At 39.5% G+C, this 23,707-nt stretch overlaps 1 protein-coding gene across 2 annotated transcripts; it reads left to right on the forward strand.

Annotated features, from left to right (window-relative positions):
- The first annotated feature begins 6,776 nt into the window (after positions 1-6,776).
- Positions 6,777-21,997, forward strand: LOC136157856 (prostaglandin F synthase 1-like). Of its 2 annotated transcripts, none has more exons than XM_065919616.1 (9): positions 6,777-6,860; positions 9,704-9,871; positions 10,707-10,823; positions 11,657-11,803; positions 12,154-12,276; positions 14,973-15,082; positions 17,887-18,052; positions 19,587-19,669; positions 21,755-21,997. In XM_065919616.1, the coding sequence occupies exons 1-9, from the start codon at positions 6,777-6,779 to the stop codon at positions 21,795-21,797; spliced, it is 1,041 nt and encodes a 346-aa protein (XP_065775688.1). In that variant the 3' UTR covers positions 21,798-21,997. The 2 variants fall into 2 exon arrangements, with proteins under 2 accessions (XP_065775688.1, XP_065775689.1); XM_065919617.1 differs by having other exon boundaries at positions 11,657-11,734.
- The last annotated feature ends 1,710 nt before the right edge of the window (positions 21,998-23,707 follow it).

Here is a 23,707-nt window from a genome sequence, read left to right on the forward strand (position 1 = left end):
CCACAATAAGACCGATACAAACATGAAACTGAGATGTTCCTTCTAAGCGTCACCACACCGGTATAAGAGCCTCCTCTGGTCCACTAAGAGCCAGTGTTACCAAAGGAAAAAAAAAAAAAAAAAAACATTGCAGTTCTAATCCGAGTAACCTTTAACCTTAGAGATGCTTTTGGAGTTAGAGCTCCATCTAGCTTCCGAACTTTCCATGCCTAGCGAGGCTAGGCGCCTCCTGACTACCAATCCAGGTTTGAGACCTAGACAACAGTACAGTAGCAACATAGATCACAAGTCCCTGGAAAGTCTATGATCCAATAGATAAGGTTAGTACTCCTAATTCCCAAGGAGTTATGAAATGGTCAAAGAGACCGAAAAGTTTGACTGAGAAAGGAGAGTTCAGTCCACACGCTTTGCCCATTTCTGGTCGGTTCCCGAAGGAGACATTGGTAGCCTCTTGGCATTGGCAGGTCGGTATAAACCCCCTGACAGGTTTCTGCCATAAGCCTTATGAGGTCGCCATGGAACCGCAGAGCAGGGCTCCTCACTTGCTTCACACAGGGCATTTCATTCATTCACACAAGCACACCGTAGAGTTAGTAAAGTACAGCAGAAAACATGCTCGCTAGGAGAACAAAGAATTAGAGCTCCAAGCATCCTTACCTTGTCCTGAAGGATCCCGGACGAGCCCCCAAGATGAAAGGTTGTTGCTGAATGATAAGACGCGGGATTCTTGGCCTCCAGAGGAGACGAATTCAATCCGGGGCCAGAGACGAGGCTGGATCGCTCAGAGCTTTTGTGTAATAAAGTTTTATTAAAGTATAAAGGAGATAGAGAAAGCTTCTGACATAGGCATCAGAAGGGGGCAAAAGAGTACCCCCCTCCTAGTCTTTAGCTGTATGTTATATAGTCACTCACAGTCTGTTAATGAAAAGAAAGGAATGTCATAAAATTTAGAATGGCACCAGATAATTCATCCCTGGCCATAAAACGATTGACTTGAATCTTGTAGAAGAGCAGAATGCCAACAAATAGTTCTGTTTACATAGATTAGGGGAACAATACCTGAGTAAGTAAGTTAGGCGGTTTGGCGGAACCAACTTGAAGATAGAGTCTGGGGTTCATTAACATAGCTTAAGACAACATTTCCATATGAAAAAGAAATGTATTGGTTAACTCAAGGTTTGAGAGTAGTTAGCTTTAGGTGAGACCAGGTGTCCTGGCAAAACAGCATGTTAAGAGAAACCTCCTTTTAAATTTGTATAGAGAAGGAAAAACAGATCGCTGGTTTGTTTCTTCCTGCCGCTTAAGAGAGAGACAAATGTCTGGCATTTGCAGCCTCTTTCCTCCATTTGGAGACCCCTGGCCTTCCTGCCTGCTACCCTCTCAAAGGGCAATGCCAAAGAACATTCAAACTACCACACAAGTGCACTGATCTCAAATGCTAGCAAAGTAACGCTCATAATTCTCCAAGCCAAGCTTCAATAGTATGTGAAACGTGAACTTCCAGGTCTTCAAGCTGGATTTAGAAAAGGCAGAGGAACCAGAGATCAAATTGCCAGCATCCAATTTGATCATCAAAAAAGCAGGAAAATTCCAGAAAAACATGTACTTCTGCTTTATTGATAACACCAAAACCTTTGACTGTGAAGATAACAATAAACTGCGGAAAATACTTCAAGAGATGGGAATACAAGACCACCTTACCTGCCACCTGAAAAATCTATATGCAGATCAAGAAACAACAGATAGAACCGGACATGGAAAAATGGACTGGTTCCAAATTGGGAAAGGAGTTCGTCAACACTGTATAATGTCACCCTGCTTATTTAACTTATATGGAGAGTATATCATGTGAAATACCAGGCTGAATGAAACACAAGTTGGAAATAAGACTGCCAATAGAAATATCAATAATCTCAGATATGCAGATGAGACCACCCTTATGGCAGAAAGTGAAGAAGACCTAAAGAGCCTCTTGATGAAGTGAAAGATGAAGTGAAAGAGGAGAGTGGAAAAGTTGGCTTAAAACTCAATATTCAAAAGGGTAAGATCATGGCATCCAGTCCCATCACTTCACAGTAAATAGATTGGAAACAATGGAAACAGTGAGAGACTTCATTTTCTTGGGCTCCAAAATCACCACAGATGGTGACTGCAGCCATGAAATTAAAAGACACTTGCTCCTTGGAAGAAAAGCTATGGCCAACCTAAGTAGCATATTACAAAGCAGAGACATTACTTTGCCAACAAAGGTCTGTCTAATCAAAGCTCTGATTTTTCCAGTAGTCATGTGTAGATGTGAATTACTATAAAGAAAGCTGAGTGCCAAAGAATTGATGCTGTTGAGCTGTGATGTTGCAGAAGACTCTTGAGAGTCCCTTGGACTGCAAGGAGATCCAACCAGGCCATCCTAAAGGAGATCAGTCCTGAATATTCATTGGAAGGATTGATGCTGAAGCTGAAACTCCAATACTTTGGCCACCTGATGCAAAGAATTGACTCTTTGGAAAAGACCCTGATGCTTGAAAAGATTGAAGGCAGGAAGAGAAAGGGACTACAGAGGAAGAGATCATTGTTGGATGGCATCATCAACTCAATGGACTTGAGTTTGAGAAAGCTTTGGGAGTTGGTGGTGGACAGAGAAGCCTGGCATGTTGCAGTTCATGGGGTCGCAGAGTCAGACAAGACTTAGCGACTGAACTGAACTGAGTGTGGTCACACCAGCTCTCCTTTAGTTACTGTGTGCATAGAATGTCTTTTGTCACTTTTTCCTTTCAAAGAACTTGTGTCCTTAGAATTACAGTAAATCACTTATAATGACAGAAATGCTATATATTTTTAAAAAATCTATTCTGACAAAATATACTATTTGAACATGGAGTTAAATTTATTTACATTAAAAGTAATGACTGATAGGAAAATACTTTGTCTTTTTATTTTTTTTTTGATGTGACTTAGTTCCTTATTTCCTCCATTACCACTTTCCTTTATGTTCAGATGATTATTCATAGTGACATCTTTGATTCTCATCTCTTTTATATTTATGTTCCATATACTCTATTTTATTTTCTTTGTTGTTACCATAGGAATTGCATATAACACTGTTAAGTTACAATAATATATTTTGAAAAGACTAGAGAAACACAGTGAGAACTTCAACAAAGAGCTAGAAAATATAAAAAAGACTCAACGAGAGCTGAATAAGACAACAAATGAGATAAAAGTACTTTCAAAAGAGTTAACAACAGGTTAGCTGATACAGAATAATGTGTAAGCAACCTAGAAGACGGAATAATGGAAATCACTCAATCAGAACAGTAAAAAAAAAAAGCAATTGTTCACAAGCGTGGTCTCCTGGGACAACATCAAGTGTAGTAACATTCACATAGCAGTAGTCCTAGGAGAAGAGTGAGAGAAAGATACAGAAAAATGCATTTGATGAAATTATGACAGAGAATTTCCCAAACCTAAAGAAAGGAAAAGACATCCAGGTGCCAGAAATACAGAGAGTCCCAAACAAATGAAACCGAGGAGACCCACACCAAGACTTAAAGCTGTCAAATATTAAAGAGAAAATTTCAAAGGGAGCAAGAGAAAAACTGAGTCTCATGTAAGGGAATCCCCATAAGGCTCTCAACTGATTTGCAACTGAAATATTGTAGGCCAGAATGGAGTTACAAAATATATTTAAAATACTGAAAGGATAAAAATATCTACAGCCAAGGACTTTCTACCCAGTGATATTGTCATGCAGAATTGAAGAAGAGACAAAGAGTTTCCTAGAGAAGCACAGCTGAGATCCTCATTAAACTGACCCTACAGTAAATGGTGAGTGTCAGCCTCTCAGGCACGTCAGACTCTTTGCAAGCCACCCCATGAACTGTAGCCGGCCAGGCTCCTATGTCCATGGGATTTCCCAAGCAAGAATAATGGAGTGGGTTGCCATTTGCTTTTCCAGGGAATTTTCCCAACTCAGGTATCAAACCCAGGCCTCCTTCACTGCAGGTAGATTCTTTACCAACTGAGCTACAAGGGAAACCCAGATCTTTCAGAGTGTGCATGAACTTAAATGACATCTGTTTTAAATAGATAGATACAGTTATGAAGGACAGTCTTTTCAACTACCAGTGATGGGAAAACTAGATATCCACATCCAAAAAGAAGTTGGGAGTTGACCTTATAGAAAAAGGAACTCCAAATGCTTCTGAGATCTAGACATACAATATACAAGTATGAAACTTGCAAAAGAAAACCTCTGGAAAAAATTTCTCATCATTGGATATGGTCACAACTTGGGGGATTTGACACCAAAAGTACAGGCAATAAAGAAAAAATTATTATTAGTCTTTATCCAAATTCAAAACTGCTTCACACTGAAACAAATTACCAGAGGGGGGAAAGACAAACCACAGGATGGAAAAAAAAATCATTGCAAATCATATTTGTGATAAAGCTGAATAGAATAACATTTTCTGTCAACACTTTACACACATTGTCTTTGCTCAACTGACAGACATTACATGGTATCCCTTAGTCGTTTTTGTTTACTATTTCCATAATATTATTCCTGGTTATGCCTGCCGATTGATACAACATTGAGATTTTTTTATATTTAATCACTATAATTGAGTTTATCTTGAATACCACCTCTTCTCTCTTAAACTCAGAATGTTTTCTATAGTGTTTGGATTTATGCCTTGAACTAATCCTTGAGCTAATCTTCGGCCATCTAGGGTTTGGAGCTGAGGTTCTTGCAGATCTCCTTTGTGTCCCCCTGGGTTCACAGCAGTATGGGGTCGTGACCTCCTGGGGTCATCCCAGGGCTGCAGTGCCCAGTGCGTGGTGTGCACGGGTCTCTCCAGGGAGGACCTCTGAGCCCCTGTCCCCCCTTCTCATCTGGGGCCCTCCTGGGGGCTCAGTCCTGACCTGACAGCTTCTCTTCCCTTCCCACCCAGCTCTGTGAGGACAGTTCTGTACAGCCTTGGAGTGGACGAGGCCTCCTGCTGCTGTCGTGTGTTTTCAGGTGATGTGACCCTGATGTGCTTCTGGGGGAGCTGTGCTCAGCGTCCTCATGCCCACCTGGAGCTCCTCCCTAGGACAGCGTGTGACACTCACTGTTCGCTAACTGTGGCTCCTATGACTGTTGAGGAAGAGTTGGTGCCAATTTATTATCTTCCTTTCCTGGACCATGGTTTCCTTTTTCTTTTTTTCTTTCTTTCTGCTTCCTTCCTTCTTTTCTTTCTGTCATGTGTGTGTGTGTGTGTGTGTGTGTGTGTGTTCCTCTGTGTGTGTGTATGCATTCATCATTGGGTACTGAAACAACAGGCAACTACTCACTCTTGGTTGATTTCCTCCACGTCATGACTGGACTTCGCTAGTTAACTTGGCAGGCTCCTTTCCTGGGATCAGTCCAAAGGAAAGCTAAGGGCTGCTCAGTTTATGTCTGAGTCAACATCTTGCCTGGCCCATGGGTGGCTATTTTATTCCCATGAATATATGGCTGTTTTTGAACGCCCTATATCCCCCAAATCCACAGGCCAGTTCTTCTCAGGGTTTTACATGGTTTAGTCTAGGTCTCCACCCTTAATCCTTTGTCCCTGGTCCCACATATGTATAGTCCCCCTGCAGCTGTAATGAGACACGACAGCTGCTCTTCAGTTTAAGCTTCTTTAGGTAAAGCAGACATTCATCTTCAGGCTGTCCCCAAGTAGGTTGGAACATTGCATTAAGGCTTTCTGTGATCACTCTGGTTTGAGGGAGCTGAGCCGCTGCTCTTTACAGATCAAGATTGCACTGCCCCAGGCAGGAGGAGGGTACAGGTGAGTAAAACCACTGCGAAATGTCCTTCCATCCTGTTCCGGATTTTTCATAATTTTGTGTTCACTTTGTTGCCATAGATTTTGTTTGACTGTTCTCTAGCGCTCATATGATATTTTTCATCTGGGTTATGATTGTTTACTCATGTTTCTAAGGGAGAATTCAATACATCCTAGCCCACCATTTTGCTCACGTCACTCTGTTAAATTTTATTTGGTTTCACAACGTTTCATGATATCAGTGCCCCACAATTTCCCTTACTCATTCCAAAGTTGTTACAATTTAACTTGCTTACAAGTTTTTCTTTCATGGATAAGGTTGAGCAAAATAGCAAAGTATATAAAATATGTATAATTTACACTATGATAGCTTTCTAAAAGTTATATAACTAAGTTCAAAGTATAAACCCTCTAAGAGTCTGCTTGCACACTGCACATGGTATCCAAAAACTGGCCAGAATGTGTGGTTTTGGTGTCCTTTTCAGGATTTCACCACTGTCAGGTCTGTAAAGCAAAATAATTTTGCTGGTGGGAAAAATAAAAGGCAAATTTATTTTCATTTGAAGTTTTCGTTCTTTATGAAGGGATAAGATTTTTTTAAATGCTTATTAATCATTCCTTTAAATTGTGTGACTGTGCGTATTTGTACCATAAGATTCAGCTTCATAATTAGAAAAATGGAAAAAGATTGCTATGTGGAAATTTCTAGTCTAATATACAGTTAATGCCTGTTCAGCCAACCTCATCGAAATGTATCTTAAGATTATACTGATAAAAAACCCAAGCAAGTTAACTGGCTTTAATTCTCTTTTCACTCCATGGGAACTGATGTAATCATGCTCCTCCTACAATGTATCTGCTAACATTGGACAGTGCAGCTGGGGTGTTACCTTCCTATTATTTATAACCTGTGAAGGCAGAAGAAAAAAATCAGAGTCTGCTTACTCAGAGGAGCAATAGGCAATGGATCCCAAATACCAAAGGGTGAAGCTTAATGATGGCCACTTCATTCCTATCCTGGGATTTGGAACTTATGCACCTGAGGAGGTAAGAGTAGTGGTTGTGGGTTGAGATATAAATAGTAGTGGATGTGACATGAGAGGAAGGGGACTTGGGTTGTCAACCACTGAGCTCCTGTGTGACTCTGGGAGGATCGCGTGGCTCCAATAACCAGGATGGAACCATGCCCTGTGAATCGGGAGAGAGTATCCAGTCTCCACTCCGCATCAGGGTCTGAGGCTGTGCTCACCTGCAAATTTCTCTGGGTTCCCCTCCAGTTTCCTTCTCTTTCCCAGTTTGGCAGAGAGGTGAGACTCGGCTGTCAAGAACACTGACTGTCAGCTGCTTTTCTTTGAGGGGCATTGTAATGGTGGGATTTCTCTGTATGTTTCATTAATTTCAGAACACTTTCCTTCTTCCAAAAAACATGATCCAGAGAAGTATTTGAGGTGGAAGGTCCTGAAGATGAGGTGACTGAAAACTAATGGGAGAGATTGCTTTTCTACTGTGAGATACCTGCTCAGTGCCAGGCAAGAAACACTCCAGTGTTTTGCCCGGTACTTCTGTTTCTGCCTGGAAACTTCTTCTAATGGAAAGTATAGCTTCATTAGAGGGGGTAAGCTACATTCTTTCAGGCAAGGTTTCAATTGTAGCATTTGTATTTTATTTTTACTATACTCTTCAGTCCTTGTGCATAAGAGGGCCTAGTGGACAAGACTCTAGACTGGAAGCCAGAAAATTGGCTGTCCATCTTGTCCTTAAGAGTATGTGGTTGTAACAAGGAACTGGTCCTTAAAGTTTGAGTTCCGCTGTTTTCATCTACAAACAGAAGGAAATATTCAGAATTACTTTGGAGATAGAAGACAGTGCTTGTTTACTCTGTAGAGCAAATTGGAGTGAGGGTAGGGAAAGGTTCAGGCTGTTATTGAAGCTCACCGGTTCATTACTCAATACATCCCTGAGTGCCCCTGCATTTAAGGAAAACCGGGCCTAGAGCCAAAAGAGGGCAATTAGACCAAGGATCTACCTCCTTGAAAAAGGAAAGATTCTAAGTCACATAAAAACAAATGGAATATTATTCAGCCTTTATAAAAGAAGTTATCCTTTTTGCCATTTGCAACAACATGGAGGAACCTGGAGAATATTAAACTAAGTGAAGTAAGCCAGAACTAGGAAAACAAATACTGCCTAATCTCTTTGTTTGTGGAATCTAAACAAGTGAAACTCAGAAGCAGAGAGTAGAGGAATGGTGACCAGAAACTGAGTACATGCTGGGGAAAAGGGCAAGGTAATGGTCAAGGATACAGACCTCCAGTTATAAGTTATGAGATGTAGTGTAGAGCATGGTAAACATAGTTTAAAAAATGGATTCTATTCATGAGATTTGCTAAGAGACCTGATATTAAGTATTCTCCTCACAGCCAAAAGTTATCCATGTGTGAGGTAACAGATCTGTTATTAGCATGATTGTGTTAATCATTAACAATGGATCCTTATTGAGAACATCGCTTTGTACAACTTGAATAGATACAGATTTTAACTGGTGTCTTCTATGTGGCTTCACTGGTAGACAGAGGTCCCAGAAGCTTTCACCTGGTCTCTTGATGCTTTTCAGCTCAGTTCAGTCACTCAGTAGTGTCCAACTATTTGTGACCCCATGGACTGCAGCTTGCCAGGCTTCCCTATCCATTACCACCTCCTGGAGCTTGCTCAAACTCACGTCCACCAAGTCAGTGATGCCATCCAACCATCTCATCCTCTGTTGTCCCCTTCTCCTCCTACCTTGAATCTTTCCCAGCATCAGGGGCTTTTCCAATGAGTCGGTTCTTCACAGCAGGTGGCCAAAATATTGGAGTTTCAGCTTCAAAATCAGTCCTTTCAATGAATATTCAGAACTGATTTTCTTTAGAATGGACTGGTTTGATCTCCTTGCAGTCCAAGGGTCTCAAGAGTCTTTTCCAATACCACAGTTCAAAAGCATCAATTCTTTGGCACTCAGCTTTATTTATAGTCCAAATCTCACATCCATACATGACTACCGGAAAAACTGGAACTTTGATTAGACAGACCTTTGCTGACAAAGTAATATCTCTGCTTTTTATTATGCTACTGAGGTTGGCTTCTTCTTCCAAGAAGCAAGCATTTTTTAATTTCATGGCTGCAATCACCATCTGCAGTGATTTTGAAGCCCAAGAAAATAAAGTCTGTCACTGTTTCCATTGTTCCTCCATCTACTTGCCATGTAGTGATGGGATTGGATGACATGAACTTAGTTTTTTGAATGTTGAGTTTTAAGCCACCTTTTTCACTCTCCTCTTTCACTTTCCTCAAGAGGTTCTTTAGTTCCCCTTACTTTCTGCCATAAGGGTGGTATCATCTGCCTGTCTGAAGTTACTGATATTTCTCAAGGCAATCTTGATTCTAGTTTGTGATTCACTCAGACCAACATTTTGCATGATGTACTGTGCATATGTTACACAAGCAGGGTGACAATATACAGCCTTGACGTACTCCTTTGTTTATGCTTTTACCAGGTACTTTATACCTTTGTGGATTTTGCTTCAAGCATCTCACAGTATAAATTGTATCCATGACTACAACTTTATGCTAAGTCTTACACTTTTTTCCAGAAAATCACTGAATCTGGAGTTTTTCCTGGGGTCATCTGATACCTGTGATCAACCACTGATCCCCTGGGATTGAAGGGTTCCTGGTCATCCATTTAATCACTGACCAGGAACATTCAGGAAAACTGTCATGGATTCATCACCACACATGCAGAATGAACCAGAAGCACAAAGAAAAGTTGACTCTTGGGAAGATCAAATCTTGTGGCTCAGCAATTTCTTAATCATGTGGATGTTCAATTCCTACCTTTGTTGCTTACGTAGGTTCCTAAGAGAGAAGCTCTGGAGGTCACCAAATTCGCTATAGAGGTTGGGTTCCGCCACATTGACTGTGCTCATGCGTACAAAAATGAAGAGTATGTTGGCCAGGCCATTCGAAGCAAGATTGCTGATGGCACTGTGAAGAGAGAAGACATATTCTATACTTCAAAGGTGCTTTGTGTGTTGTGTGTGTGCACATGTGCACAACTAGTTGTATGCAGGTGACAATTATGTAATAAGATCAGTAATTAGGTGAATGTTGTTTATTGATACAGCTTTCTTTCCACCCATATTTATATATTAAATGTAGTTTCCTCCTCCCCTGCCCCAAAATAGAAAGTGATAGCAACTTTCTTCACTGCCATGTTCAAATTTTAAAGTCACTTTCCTTCTCTGAGCCTAGATCAGAGAAGTGTGATTTAGTATGGTCTAAGGATTCATACAGAAGTGTGAATAGATTATAACTTTCCTTATCATCTGTGTGAGTTGCTCAAATTTCTTCACATTCTGAATTTCAGTTCTCAACTCCAAGAGTAAGAGAGAACATTAGGAGAGGCACTTTGTATACTACACAAGATCTAGCCAAAGTGTCTTGAATTATGTTCTGCTCATGTTAATATGCTCAAAATACTTTTTTTCCTACAGTTGTGTAAACAAAATGCTAATTAATTCTGAGAGGACTGATTGATTGAATTAAACTAAGTTTGTGTTTTTACGCTCTATCAAACACAATTCAGATGATAGGCATGGTAATTATTTTATAATGTTATTTATCTTGATTAATTTCATTCTATTATGAATTATATACTGATGATATGTTCAGTCAAATAATAAAGTTTGCATAGGTAGGTTAGATAAAAAATGGAACTCTAGAAAAAAAGGAGCATTTTCCCCAGTGGTCATCCATGTCTAACCAATAAAAATGTTTAATCATTAAATGAAACAAGACAAACAAAATTACCTACTGCCTTCATTTAATGTAACATCTATTATTTAATCTCTGCAGCTTTGGACCACATGCCTTCAACCAGAGTTGGTCCAATCAGCCTTGGAAAAGTCACTGAAAAGCCTTCAACTGGACTATGTTGATCTCTATCTTATTCATACTCCAGTGGCTCTGAAGGTTGGCAATTTGTGTGATCACCTCTATCTTATTTCATGTGTCACAATGTCTGTCAGCTTCCATGGGTGGTTGGCTTAAGATTTTTCATAATACTTCACTACTTGAGTACTTAAGACTTTTCATAGTATATTTTTTTCATGGTACTTAATTACTTAAGTATTTTCCATAGTACAGTGTAGGATGTACTCTACACTGAGGAAGGTTGAGTTGCAGGACTTTTAGAAATGGCTCCATTTTTCTATTTCTTATCATGACATTACTCTTGGTTTACTTTATTTTCACTGAACATTGTCGATTGGTGGCAAATATGGCCTTGGGGCCTCAAAGCTCATGGTTATGAACATTTGAGAGCATGTCTGGATCTTCCACATTCCATATCAACCTAAGGAGAGTCTTGCTGGTTCATATGCCTGCCCTAGGGCACCTGATGCTCAAAGGGAAAAGGAAGTCTGATATTTAGCCCAGATCAAGTTTGCAATTTTAATGCCAGAAATAAGGCATAACTTACAGTCACTCCCAGCACAATAGAGGTATTTTGCAAGAGTAAAGTAAAAGAGGCAGAAAAAAATTCAAATAAATCATTGATAGTCCCCATTAGAATGTAGGAAAATTGTATTTATCAAAACATAAGTGAAAGAGATTAGTGGAAAATTGCCTTCTAAACACATTCCTTAAAACTCCATTTGTAAAGCAGTTTGCAAATATTAGTATCTAGAATGTTGTAAATCTACCTCATAGAGGTTTGATGCCCAAGTCCTAGACGTGCCTGGCTATCTGGCTAAGTGTGGGGAAACTGTTTTGTAACATCTCTAGAATGATTGCTTCTATTCCAGCCAGGGGAAGAAATTTTGCCAACTGATGAAGATGGAAAACTGATATTTGACTTTGTGGATCTCTGTCACACGTGGGAAGTGAGTCCAAGGAGGAGAGAACCAGGGGAGGAGCCAGGAGAGAGGGAACCTCCTTCATTTCTTCCACTTGTGAGAATGGGCTGTGGATCATCAGATCCAGCGGTTCATGGATCTAAGGGCTGGGATGCTAGGGTTGTGGAGAGGAAACAATTGCTGAAATGTTCACAGAGAAGAACAGTGGAGGAGAATTTGTGATGGTAGCATAGGCATCTATTTCTTTCCATGTATTATGTCTTTTGCAGGGTTTTTCTAACTGTAATTCTTCTTGGGTCATGAACTTCTTCCACTTTTTTCTTCCTTTTAATCAATGCTAATTTTTGACAAGAGACATTTTTAACAATTTTTTTTCAGCCATTAATCTTGTTTTATTGCCCATTCCAAGTGACTGTTCATGACTGTTCACCACCCCTCCCTCCCAGGCCCTAGAGAAGTGTAAGGACGCAGGGCTGACCAAGTCCATCGGGGTGTCCAACTTCAACCACAAGCAGCTGGAGAAGATCCTGAATAAGCCGGGGCTCAAGTACAAGCCCGTCTGCAACCAGGTGAGCAGCCTTGACTCCTCTCCCTCCTGCTCTTCAGAACCTCCTTCTTGCACTGGAGCCAGATGTCTGTTTGTCCTTCCCTCCTGTTCATCTGACCTTTGTGGACAGAGGATTCTAAAGAGCAGAGCCTCTGTCTGGACAGTGTGAATAGAATCCATAACAGTATCTCTGACTGATAAAGTCTGGGTGGAGATGGTGGGGAGGGTTTCCTGCTAAATTGTGGATAGGAACTGAGGGAGGTGAAAGGGAGTTAGACTCAACACCCAGAACTTAGTGGAAGGGGTTTTCCCCTGAGCTTAAAGCATGACCAGAAGTCAGATGTGAAAGTGTCTCAGAGGGAACTATGTACATTAAGGAAACATGGAACAGGAAGTAAACAAAGAGAAAAATCAGCTGAGATGGGTGTTAAGAGTTTGTGTGGAGTATGAATGCCTGAATCCTTTGTCTTGATTTCTGCATTTATGGGTCTTCAGCAAAGTTTGCTGGAGGCTATGAAAGCTCATCAAGTTTGATGAATGATGTTAAAGGATTATGGTGATACTAACCACTGATGAAATATTCATTCAGGAATACTTACTCAATCGTAGAGCACACCTTGTGATTTACTCAAGCTTGGACAGGTTCTCCCATCAATGTCCACCACAAAATTAACTGATTAAACCATTTTTCTATTTCTGTTTCTATACTCGTACTTTTTTGGTTCTATTTTTTACCTTACTGTGGTAAAAGAAGACCATGAGACCTAACCTCATAGCAAGTTTTTAAGTATCCATATAATACAATGCAGTGTTGTTTATTATAGGGGCAGTGTTGGAAGCAGATCTAAAATTCATTCTTCTTGTATAATTGAGACTTCACATCATGCTTATGGATTCTGGATTCCCCACTCATCCCAGCCCCTGGCGACCATCACTCTGCTGTTTAATTCTAAGTTTGACAGATCAAGATATGCTATATAACTGAGATGTGATACTTGGGTCATGTAATCTTCACCCTTCTGCAATGGTCTTATTTCGTATGCACCATAATGTCTTTAATTTACAGTTTCGAGTCAAGGAAAAAGAATGTTATATGGAAAGTGCAGTTTATACAATTCAAGAAATATATATATATATTTTTCTTTAGTTATAAAAGTTAAGAGTTTTTTATAAAAGTTTTTTTTAGTTATATGAGTTAATGTCATTCTGGTATCAGTTTTACTTCCATATTTTCATTGAGAAAAATTTCAGATATTAGAACAGTTACAGATACAACAGTGTGTGTGTGTATATATATATATATATATAAGTATATAAATATATATATTTAATTCTATGCATTTATATAATAAATATATATGTATTATGTTTTGATGATCTGGACCTGATGTGGTTCACAAGTCACTTTGAGTCATATTTTTCATGGTTTTTAACCTAGAATGGTCACTCAATCATGTCATGAAGATAGCAAGACAAGTTCTCGACAACACACTGTATTTATCATCATTACTTTGTGACATTAATTAACTTGTTTGTTTCTAGTTTATGTAAATTAGTAGTTAAATCTGAACTTCTTACTACATTAAGGTTAAACATTTGACAAGAAAATACCCTTTTCTTCCCCCTTGTTCTGATGGGCAGGGACATTCTCCATAAATCTTTACTTTTTAAAAATTTATTTTAGTTGGAGGCTAATTACTTTACAATATTGTGGTGGTTTTTGCCATACGTTTACATGAATCAGTCATGGGTGTCCTTTGAGTGCTGTGCCTCTCACATACACCCGAGTAGGAAGCATGTGATGACAAGATGTCCTTTTGTGAGTAGTGATATTTTTTTCTCCTGGTAAAGCTACTGGTAGCTAGATTTTTTTGTTTGAAGTGTGTATTTTCCTGTTGAAATTATCGAGTCATGTTTTGGATAATAACTTTGATCAGGGGAATTTTGATTTCCCCCAAATTTTCACAAAAAGGTTGAGAATCCTTCAATGACTTCCACCTGCATTAATTATTTCATTGGGATGTTTTTCAGTATTTTCAATTTTAAGCAATATTTTTAATCTCCTGACCTGACATTTTACTATAAAGACAAAATTCCCTCATTAAATCAACATAAAATGCACTTATTCCTGTAAGACAGGGTAAAAACTTAACTCCTTCTCATTAACTGTCACTTTCTGAGAAAGGATTTATTGTAATACCATCCATGGAGGAAAATAGTTTTGTTCTTTCTCCTGCTCTCATCACTAGAGCCTCAGGGATTTTTATTGACTCTGTGTGCTACATTTGTTTTCACTCATGATTCTTTTTGATGCTCAAGTTTACCCAAATGTCACCAGTGGGACCTCCCCCTCCATCACACTAGATCCCCTCCCATCACATTAGATCCTATAGTCCCAAGATTCTAACAGCTCTTTTTCTGTCCGCAGTCTGGAATTAGGCATATGTCTTGGTGGGGTTCAGTGGTATTTAGTAACCAAGATCTGGTTCCTAGACATGCTTGTTCTCAGGAATTGTTATTATTTTTTTAATCTTTTCAGAGAACAGAGATAAAATTTGGTTTTTTTAAAAAAAATCATTACTTGAAGTTGACGTTTCCAGTTGTAATTTGATTTGCACAGTTATTTTTCTTTAGCATATGTAATTTTTGCTTTTAAGCTTCCTCTGGCATATTACTTTTTCATATAACTTGGCACCCTTGTCTGTTGGCATTCTGCAGGTGGAATGTCACCCTTACCTCAACCAGAGCAAACTGCTGGAGTTCTGCAAGTCACACGATATTGTCCTAGTTGCCTATGGTGCTCTGGGAGCCCAACGGTTATCACAATGGTACGAACATTACTGAAGGCCACAGGAAGTTACTCTGAAACTCAATTTTTTTAAGTCTTTACTGAATTTGTTACAATACTGTTTCTGTTTTCTGTTTTGGTTTTTGGGCTTCAAAGCATGTGGGATCTTAGCTCCCTGACCAGGGATCAAACCCCCAACTCCTGGATTGGAAGATGGTCTTAACCATTGGACAACCAGGGAAGTCCATAAAACTCAAATTTTGGTGAAATATTTTTATAATAATGTACACAGTGCTTTTTTCATACTGTTCATGGGGTCCCACAAGACTGGAAAAGGTCAGTTTTCATTCCAACCCCAAGGAAAGGCAACGCGAAAGAATGCTCAAATTACCACACAATTGCACTCATTGCACATGCTAGCAAAGTAATGTTCAAAATTCTCCAAGCTAGGCTTAAACAGTACATGAACTTTCAGATCTTCAACCTGGATTTAGAAAAGGCAGAGGAACCAGAGATCAAATTGACAGCATCCATTGGTCATTGAAAAAGCAAGAGAGTTCCAGAAAAACACCTATTTCTGCTTTATTGACTATACCAAAGTCTTTGACTGTATGGATCACAACACTGTGGAAAATTCTTAAAGAGACAGGAGTACCAGACCACATGAGTTGCCTACTGAGAAATCTGTAGGCAGGTCAAGAAGCAACAGTTAGAACTGTACATGGAACAAAAGAATGGTTCCAAATCAGTAAAGGAGTATATCAAACCTGTATATTGTCACCCTGCTTATTTAATTTATATGCAGAGAACACAATGCAGAATGCTGGGTTGGATGAAGCACAAGCTGGAATCAAGATTTCTGGGAGAAATATCAATAACCTCAGATATACATTTGACACCACTATTATGGCAGAAAGTGAAGAAGAGCTAAAGAGCTTCTTGATGAAAGTGAAAGAGGAGATTGAAAAAGCTGGCTTAAAACTCAACATTAAGAAAACTAATATGGCACCCAGTCCAATTACATCATGGCAAATAGATGGGGAAACAATGAAAACACTAAAAGTCTTTATTTTTTTTGGGGGGGGGGGCTCCAAAATCACTGCAGATGATTACTGCAGCCACGAAATTAAAAGACCCTTGCTCCTTGGAAGAAAAGTTATGACATACCTAGACAGAATATTAAAAAGCAGAGACATTACTTTGCCAACAAAGGTCCGTCTAGTCAAAGTTCTGGTTTTTCCAGTAATTATGCAAAGATGTGAAAGTTGGACTATAAATAAAGCTGAGTGCCGAAGAAATGATGCTTTTGAATTGTGGTGTTGGAGAAGACTCTTGACGGTCCTTTGGACTGCAAGGAGATCAAAATAGTCCATCCTAAAGGAAATCAGTCCTGAATATTCATTGGAAGGTCTGATGCTGAAGCTGAAACTCCAATACTTTGGCCACCTGATGCGAAAAGCTGACACATTTGAAAATACCCTGATGCTGGGAAAGATTGAAGACAAGAGGAGAAGGGGATGACAGAAGATGAGATGGTTTGATGGCATTATCAACTCAATAAACATGAGTTTGAGTAAACTCCGGGAGTTGGTGATGGACAGGGAGGACTAGCGTGCTGCAGTCCAAGGGGTTGCAGAGTCAAACATGACTGAGTGACTGAACTGAACTGAACTGAACACAGTGCTCTGCAGATAACTTTTAACTGACAGGGAAGAGAAGAGAGATGGGACATAATCCTTCTGTTTTGTCTTACCATCACAAGCCAAATTGATTTTTTTACATTTCATGTGTCTTGTTGTATGTAAATTTTAAAGCAAGTGTCTCTTCGTTGAACACTTAAGGGATAAACTTAAGTCATGACTTACTTATTTTTTAACAAATGAACATGGTGCTAGTAATAAACATTTCAAGTCTCCCTCACCTTATATCTAAAATCAGGATAAGAAATGTACCTCCCAGGGACTGTGAGGAGATCAAACCAGTCAATCCTAAAGGAAATCAGTCTTGAATATTCATTAGAAGGAATGATGTTGACTGAAGTTCCAATACTTTGGCCACATGATGCAAAGAACCAACTCATTAGAAAAGACATTGATTTGGGAAAGATTGAAAGCAGAAGAATGGGATGACAGAGGACAAGATGGTGGGATGGATAACTGACTCAATGGACATGAGTTTGAGCAAGCTCCAGGATATGGTGAAGGACAGATAAACCTGGAGTGCTGCAGTCCATGGGGTCGCAAATAGTCAGACATGACTGAGTGACTAAACAACAACCCAGATCTATGATGACAGAAAAAAAATAACAAATTGAATCATTTTAGTGAAAATTTATTTGTAGGAGTACTGCATATGCAAATAATCATGAAATAAAGAGTTGTCATTTTTGGACTACTCAATTTTTATCAACACTTGAGAAACGTGAAATTTGAAAACAAAAACATTTCCCTGGGTCCATCTCTTTTTATTTTATTGCCTTTGTACTTATTTTAGAGCTATGATTGTTAAAGAAAAAAACCCACTGAGAGGTAAAACAGAAAAAAGAAAAAATCTACAAGTTTGGCAGTACTGATCTCAGCTCAAGCATACATCCAAATGACTGGGAGAACTTTGTAAATGCAGATTGGGAAATGACACAGTTGAAGTTTTGATTCAGTTTGTCTTCTGCTAAGCCATGGAATTTGTATTTCTAACAAGATCCCAGGTGATACTGGTGCTTCTGGTCCCTGGACCACCCTTTGAGAAGCACTGGTCTAGAGTAGACTTATTTTGTCTATTTGAGAAGCCTCCTTAGAAACTGAGTATTCAGTCTCAACTCCTCAGCATTTTTGAATTTCCTTCCAGGATAAACCCAAACCACCCTCATCTTTTGGAGGACCCGGTTCTTTGTGCCATTGCCAAAAAGCACAAGCAAACCCCAGCTCTGGTTGCCCTTCGCTACCAGGTGCAACGTGGGGTTGTGGTTCTGGCCAAGAGTTTCAATAAGAAGCGGATCAAAGAGAACATACAGGTGATGATGAGTGGGGCTGTGGGCAGAGGGCTCCTAAGGAATATTCTTCACGAGGGTCATTCTTTGTCCAGCTCTCGGACTATCCTTGAATCTAGACAAGTTACCTGTTTTTCCTGGTGCATGAATGCCTTGTGTGTGTTTCTGATGGTTTTCTCCTCCTGCTGTGGCAATAGGAGAGGCGGCATGGTTGGAGAGGTTTCAGGTTGGACAGAAAATAGAGATTTTAGTTCCAGCACTGTGTCTCTAATTTATTCTGTCGCCTTGTACAAATGGCATCTTATTTTCTTCACTCTCAATTGACAAAATTACATTATTTGATTAGAGCAGACCATTTAGGCTGCTCTAACAAAATACTTAAGATCAGGTGGCTTAGAAAAAAATGGTATTTGTTTCTCACAGTTCTAAGCTGGAGGTCTGAGGTCAGAGTGCCTGTGTGGTCAGGTGAGGGCCCTCCTCCAGGTCACAGGCTTTCCCTTGTATCTTAACATGGTGGAGGGGGTAGCAGAGCTCTCCCAAGTCTGTTAGATGAATATGATATTGTTTAAATCTCATTCTTGAGGGCTCCACCATCATGACCTAATCACCCTCAAAGGCTCCAATTTGTAACACCATCTCAGTGGGGTGAGGTCCCATCATGTGAATTTGGGGCCATACAAATTATAGCAGTGATCTTGAACTTAACAAATCATTGTGGTATTGTTTTGCATTTCCCTGAATACTAATGTTTCACTTTCATGCATTTAATCTCCTTGAGTTTCTCCTCTTGCAAAGTTCCTATTCAAGACTGTCCATTTTTGCTGAGCTGTCTTTTGATTTGTGTGTAGGGGACCATTGTTGTACCCTTAGCCATAGCTGTACAGGAAACTCACCCCAATTTCAAGATTTAATGCAGAGATGAGTTACGTTTGTCTCTTGATTGTGTGGTTTGGCAAACAGCCTGCATTCAGCTTAGCTGTAGTCTTCTTGGCTGGGCTCTCTCGTGCATTTGCAGTTCAGTGCAGAGCAACTCAGCAGTTCTGCTTTAGCAGGTGGATGTGGCTCATGTCAGAGGAGCCTGAACACTTCTCTGTATATATTTTCATATATTTTTGGCTTAACTGTGGCAACTAACCGATTCTTCACAGGTTAGCGTGCTTCAGCACAGCACTATGCCCCCTCACCAGTGAATGGGGAAAAATCTTCACGTCTGGGCTCAGAAATGACTCACCACTTTTTCTGGGAGCAGACTCTCAGTCTGGAGTGTCCAAACGCTATGTGTTTGGAAAAAGAAGAGTTTAGTTTGTTTTCTGTCTCAAATGATTCACTTAGAAAGGCTGAAGCACTGTACTGTTTGTGAGGTGGACAGAGAAAGAGAAGGTGTGGGAAGAAGAGGTGAGAACTCAGCAGAGGGTCCCAGGCTTGTTCACCTGGAAGCTGAGGACAGACTCGGCTTCCCTGTTCCCTCTTCTTGTCTCCTCCGTGGAAACTCCTCCAGTCCCCAGGGGGAGGCCGGCTGCTTGGAGGAGAGGTTAATGTTATTCTTCCTTCCGTCCAGGTGTTTGACTTTGAACTGGCTCCAGAAGACATGGAAGCAATCGATGGCATCAAGAGAAATATAAGATATTATGAATTTCTACCGTAAGTGACTTGCAGATGTTTCACACATACACTGTTTACTCTAACAGGCAGGTCAGCAGGGGACGAGGATTTTTAAAAGCTTAATTCTAGGAAGACTGTTCTAATTTCCAGTTTAGGAGTAAACCAGGTGCTTCCTGTAGACCTCAGACCAGAGGTTTCCTCCAGGGCTCTGTCTCTGACCAACAGAAATGTGACTGGGGCCCAGGACAGCCCATCAGCAAAATCCCCAGAGTTGACACTGTGGTGAATTCACTACTTTGTGCCCCTAATTGCTGGGCCTGGTGTGCCAGCTTGCAGGGCTGAGGGACCCAGTAGACACATGGAGCACAGTGCCTCGTACTTTAAAGCTCTATGAAAAAATGTTCATATTTAATTCTTTTTAAAATCAAGTGAAATGATGATATTAATAGTGACTGTGTAATAATGAATCTGTCCTGGATTATAATCCTGTTTGCAATTGAAAATGAAAGTGTTAGTTGTTCAGTTGTATCTGACTCTTTTGTGACCCCATGGACTGTAGCCCCACCAGGTTCCTCTGTTCATGGAATTCTCCAAGCAAGAATATTGGAGTGGGTTGCCATTCCCTCCTCCAGGGGATCTTCCCAACCTAGGGATTGAACACTGGTGTCCCATATAGCAGGCAGATTCTCTACAGTCTGAGATGTCAGAGAAGCCCATATTCAATTTTATCCTAACACAATTGTAAAATGTCATGTCAATGTTTTTATGGAGGGGAGCCCATGAAGGGTAACATGCATCAGTGCTGAGAATTCACAGTGGACCTGCCTCCACCCTTCCTTCTAGTGTCTGGTGGATTTTCTCCATAAAGGGCATTTCTTTTCCAAGACACCATCCATATATGTCATGTTTATCTCTTCATTGGGCTTTTACCCCTATTACAATTCCCATGTCCTCATCCTTGTTATCTCACAAAGCTGAATTACCCATAGAGCATGAGCTTAACTGACCGTCTAGTGGGTGACTGCTGTGTCCTTAGCAGGACACACCCGGGTAAGATCATCCAGGTCTCTGGTTTCCTGAGTCAAGACTCACCCCAGTGTAGCCTTTGTCCATCACTGGTCCATCCCCTGGGGAGCTTCCACCTCCTGGACTTTGACTTATTTACTAATGCAGAATTCCAGCTAATTACTGCAGAAAGATGCCAGGATTGAAGTTATAGAAGACTAATCAGAGAGAAGCTGGAAGGGAGTTTAGAGAGAAGGGAACACAAATTAGCGATAAAATGAAGACAGTTTCAAATGAAAGATCTCAAAACTCCCCTTCTTATTTGTAAAGCTATATCATAATTCTAAGAAAACAAATGATAAATGAATAAAATGTGTAAAGCTACTTTTCTGTACTCAAAAGGTTTTAAGTATAAATCTATGTTCTCCCTCATTAGTCTTGAATGCCTATACTAATTTATCTTTGTGAATTTATGTCAACAGCACAGCTTCTGGCACATGGATTTGCTCAGAATACACTTTTTAATGAATTGAACTGAAAAGGACAAATTTAGAAAGAAAAATTAGAACATGAGAAAAAACAGAAAATAGCAGTAATACTAACAAATGAATAAGAAGTGTTCTCATAAATTATAAATTAAGAAAGCAGTAATCATATTTGGTAGTTATGATTATTTGGGTGTACTTGGTATCTCTTCAATAAATTGGAAATTCTTTAATGGACACACCCTGTATTTTTGGGTGATGCTTGATATTTTTTTTTGATGGATGTATGAAAAAGAGCAACTAATTCTTTAACTGTGATTATTCTCATCATTTTGGGTCAAAAGTTACACCTAGGACTGAAATGACCTCCACAGTTAGCCATAGGTCTTGTACTATCATACCTGAGTCAAACTACCTGTCACTATGGAGTGAATATTACACGTGAGTGTTGGGACTGGATGTGCAGGTGCCGTGTGCACATGGAGCAAACACCTGCATGTGTGCTTGCTGTGGGAGAAGGAGGGATGTGTTTCGTAGATTTCAAGTTTTAACCCATCGTGACCACATCACAGAGTAATACTCACTATGACAACATGACTGATTTAATAAATTAGTACTCCTCTTTCTCTTCCAGTGTTATCGATCACCCTGAGTACCCATATTCTGAAGAATATTAGCTATGAGATATCTTCCATGCATTCTACTAGAATTTCTGGCTTCTAGGGCTGTGAAGAGCATTTCTGTACTTGGTGGAGGTGTTTAAAAGAAGTGTCTGGACTTCTGAAAGCTTGCTTTTATTAAAAAAAAATATTGTGTGAAATAATAAAGACTTCAAATAAGGATATTAGTTTTTCCTGATAACAATATATTTGGAAAATAAAAGGGAAATGATAGAAAATAAAGATAACCTCTGATTAACCCATTTAATAAGTTTGGTGTGTTTTCCTGTGTGGAAAAATGCATCAGTCAATCTAAGAAAGAAATGGAAAATTTTATTTGAGTCAAATTTGAGAACTGTAACCCAGGAAGCTCTGAGAACTGTTCTGTCCTCTAGAAGTCAGGCACAGCTATGTAAGGTTTTGAGACAGAAGGCTCTGCATGAAAACACATTATTAACACTATACATAATCCAGATCTAAGCATCATTATGGTGGATCATGTGAGCACTTACAAGGTCAAGAAGGAATTTGCCTTTTAAGGAGCTGTCTTACTGATGCTGGGAGAAAGTTGCTTTTCATGGTTGAGTAGGTGTTCCCACTGATGGGGGAGGTCTGGTCCATGCATAATGCAGACACACAACTCACAGTGAGGGAGAGATGAAGTCAAAGGGCAGAGAAGAACATTTTATGCTTAAAATTTTTTGTCATGAAATAAATACATTTCATTTCATGCTTTCATGACTTACCTATACAAATGTGTGTGTTTACTTATTTACAATTTGAAATCATCTTCAATATAAAGGTTGTATACTTATTTTTTACTTAACATAAGTATTTTTGTAAGCTGTCAAGTATTACCTGGTGGTTTCCAAGGGGGAAGGGGGTATGAGAGGGTTGGATTGGGAGTTTGGGGTGAGCGGATGCAAATTGGTATATATAGAATGGATAAACAACAAAGTCCTACTGTTGTAGGAGCTATTATAATCACATAGGGAGCTATTACATATTCAATATCTTATGGTAAATATAAAGGAAAAGAATATGAAAAAGAATATATATATATTTGTATGTATAACTGAATCACTTTGCTGCACAGCAGAAATTAACACAACATTGTAAATCAACTCTCTCACAAGCTACAACTGAAGATCCTGTGTGCCCCAATGAAGACCCAGTGCAGCCAAATAAATATTAAAAAACAAAACCCCAAAACTATTAGAAGTTCTTTATTATTTAAAAAGCTTTACTGAAGTATAGTTGACTTAAAATGTTGTGTTAATTTCTGCTCTACAGCAATATGATTCAGACATATGTATACATATATATATATATTTTTTTTTGCTCAGTATTTTAGTTAGTTCTTACCTGTTTTGTCATTCATTTATTTAGTCAGCGAACTTTATTGAACATTCTTTAGTAGGACATTGTTTTATCAATAAATATCAATAATTAAAATAAGAAATGTCTTTAGTTGATAGTCTAGTGGAGGATAACACTATGAATGAAATCAGGAGTACTTAGCTGTTAGAGATGGGTAAGTGTTTCTTGGAGATAATTCTGCATAATCTCTCACATTTCTGTACATCTGTTAGGCACCAACTACCCTTCATCCCACACAACTTTTCATGTGTACAAGAAACAGCTTTGAAACAGAGATACTGGCTCCTTTCATTTCCCTGGAACAGAAAATGCTAAGTTAAGGAAGAAAGAGTGTTATGTAACATTTAAGGGCCAGAAAGTCAGCTGATGTGTGTGGAGTTCAGTGAGGCGGAGAGATAGGAATTGAAGATAAGGCCAGAGGACCAGTGGGGCCAGGGGGGCTGTGTCATTAGGCTTTAGAAAGGAGTTTAGTCACAGAGAAATGGAAAATAATACAGGTGTTGAGCAGAATAGTGACATGAACTGACAGGTTAGAAGGACTTTAAGAT

This window comes from Muntiacus reevesi, chromosome 2 (assembly GCF_963930625.1).
Source record: "Muntiacus reevesi chromosome 2, mMunRee1.1, whole genome shotgun sequence".
Taxonomy (NCBI): Eukaryota; Metazoa; Chordata; class Mammalia; order Artiodactyla; family Cervidae; genus Muntiacus; species Muntiacus reevesi.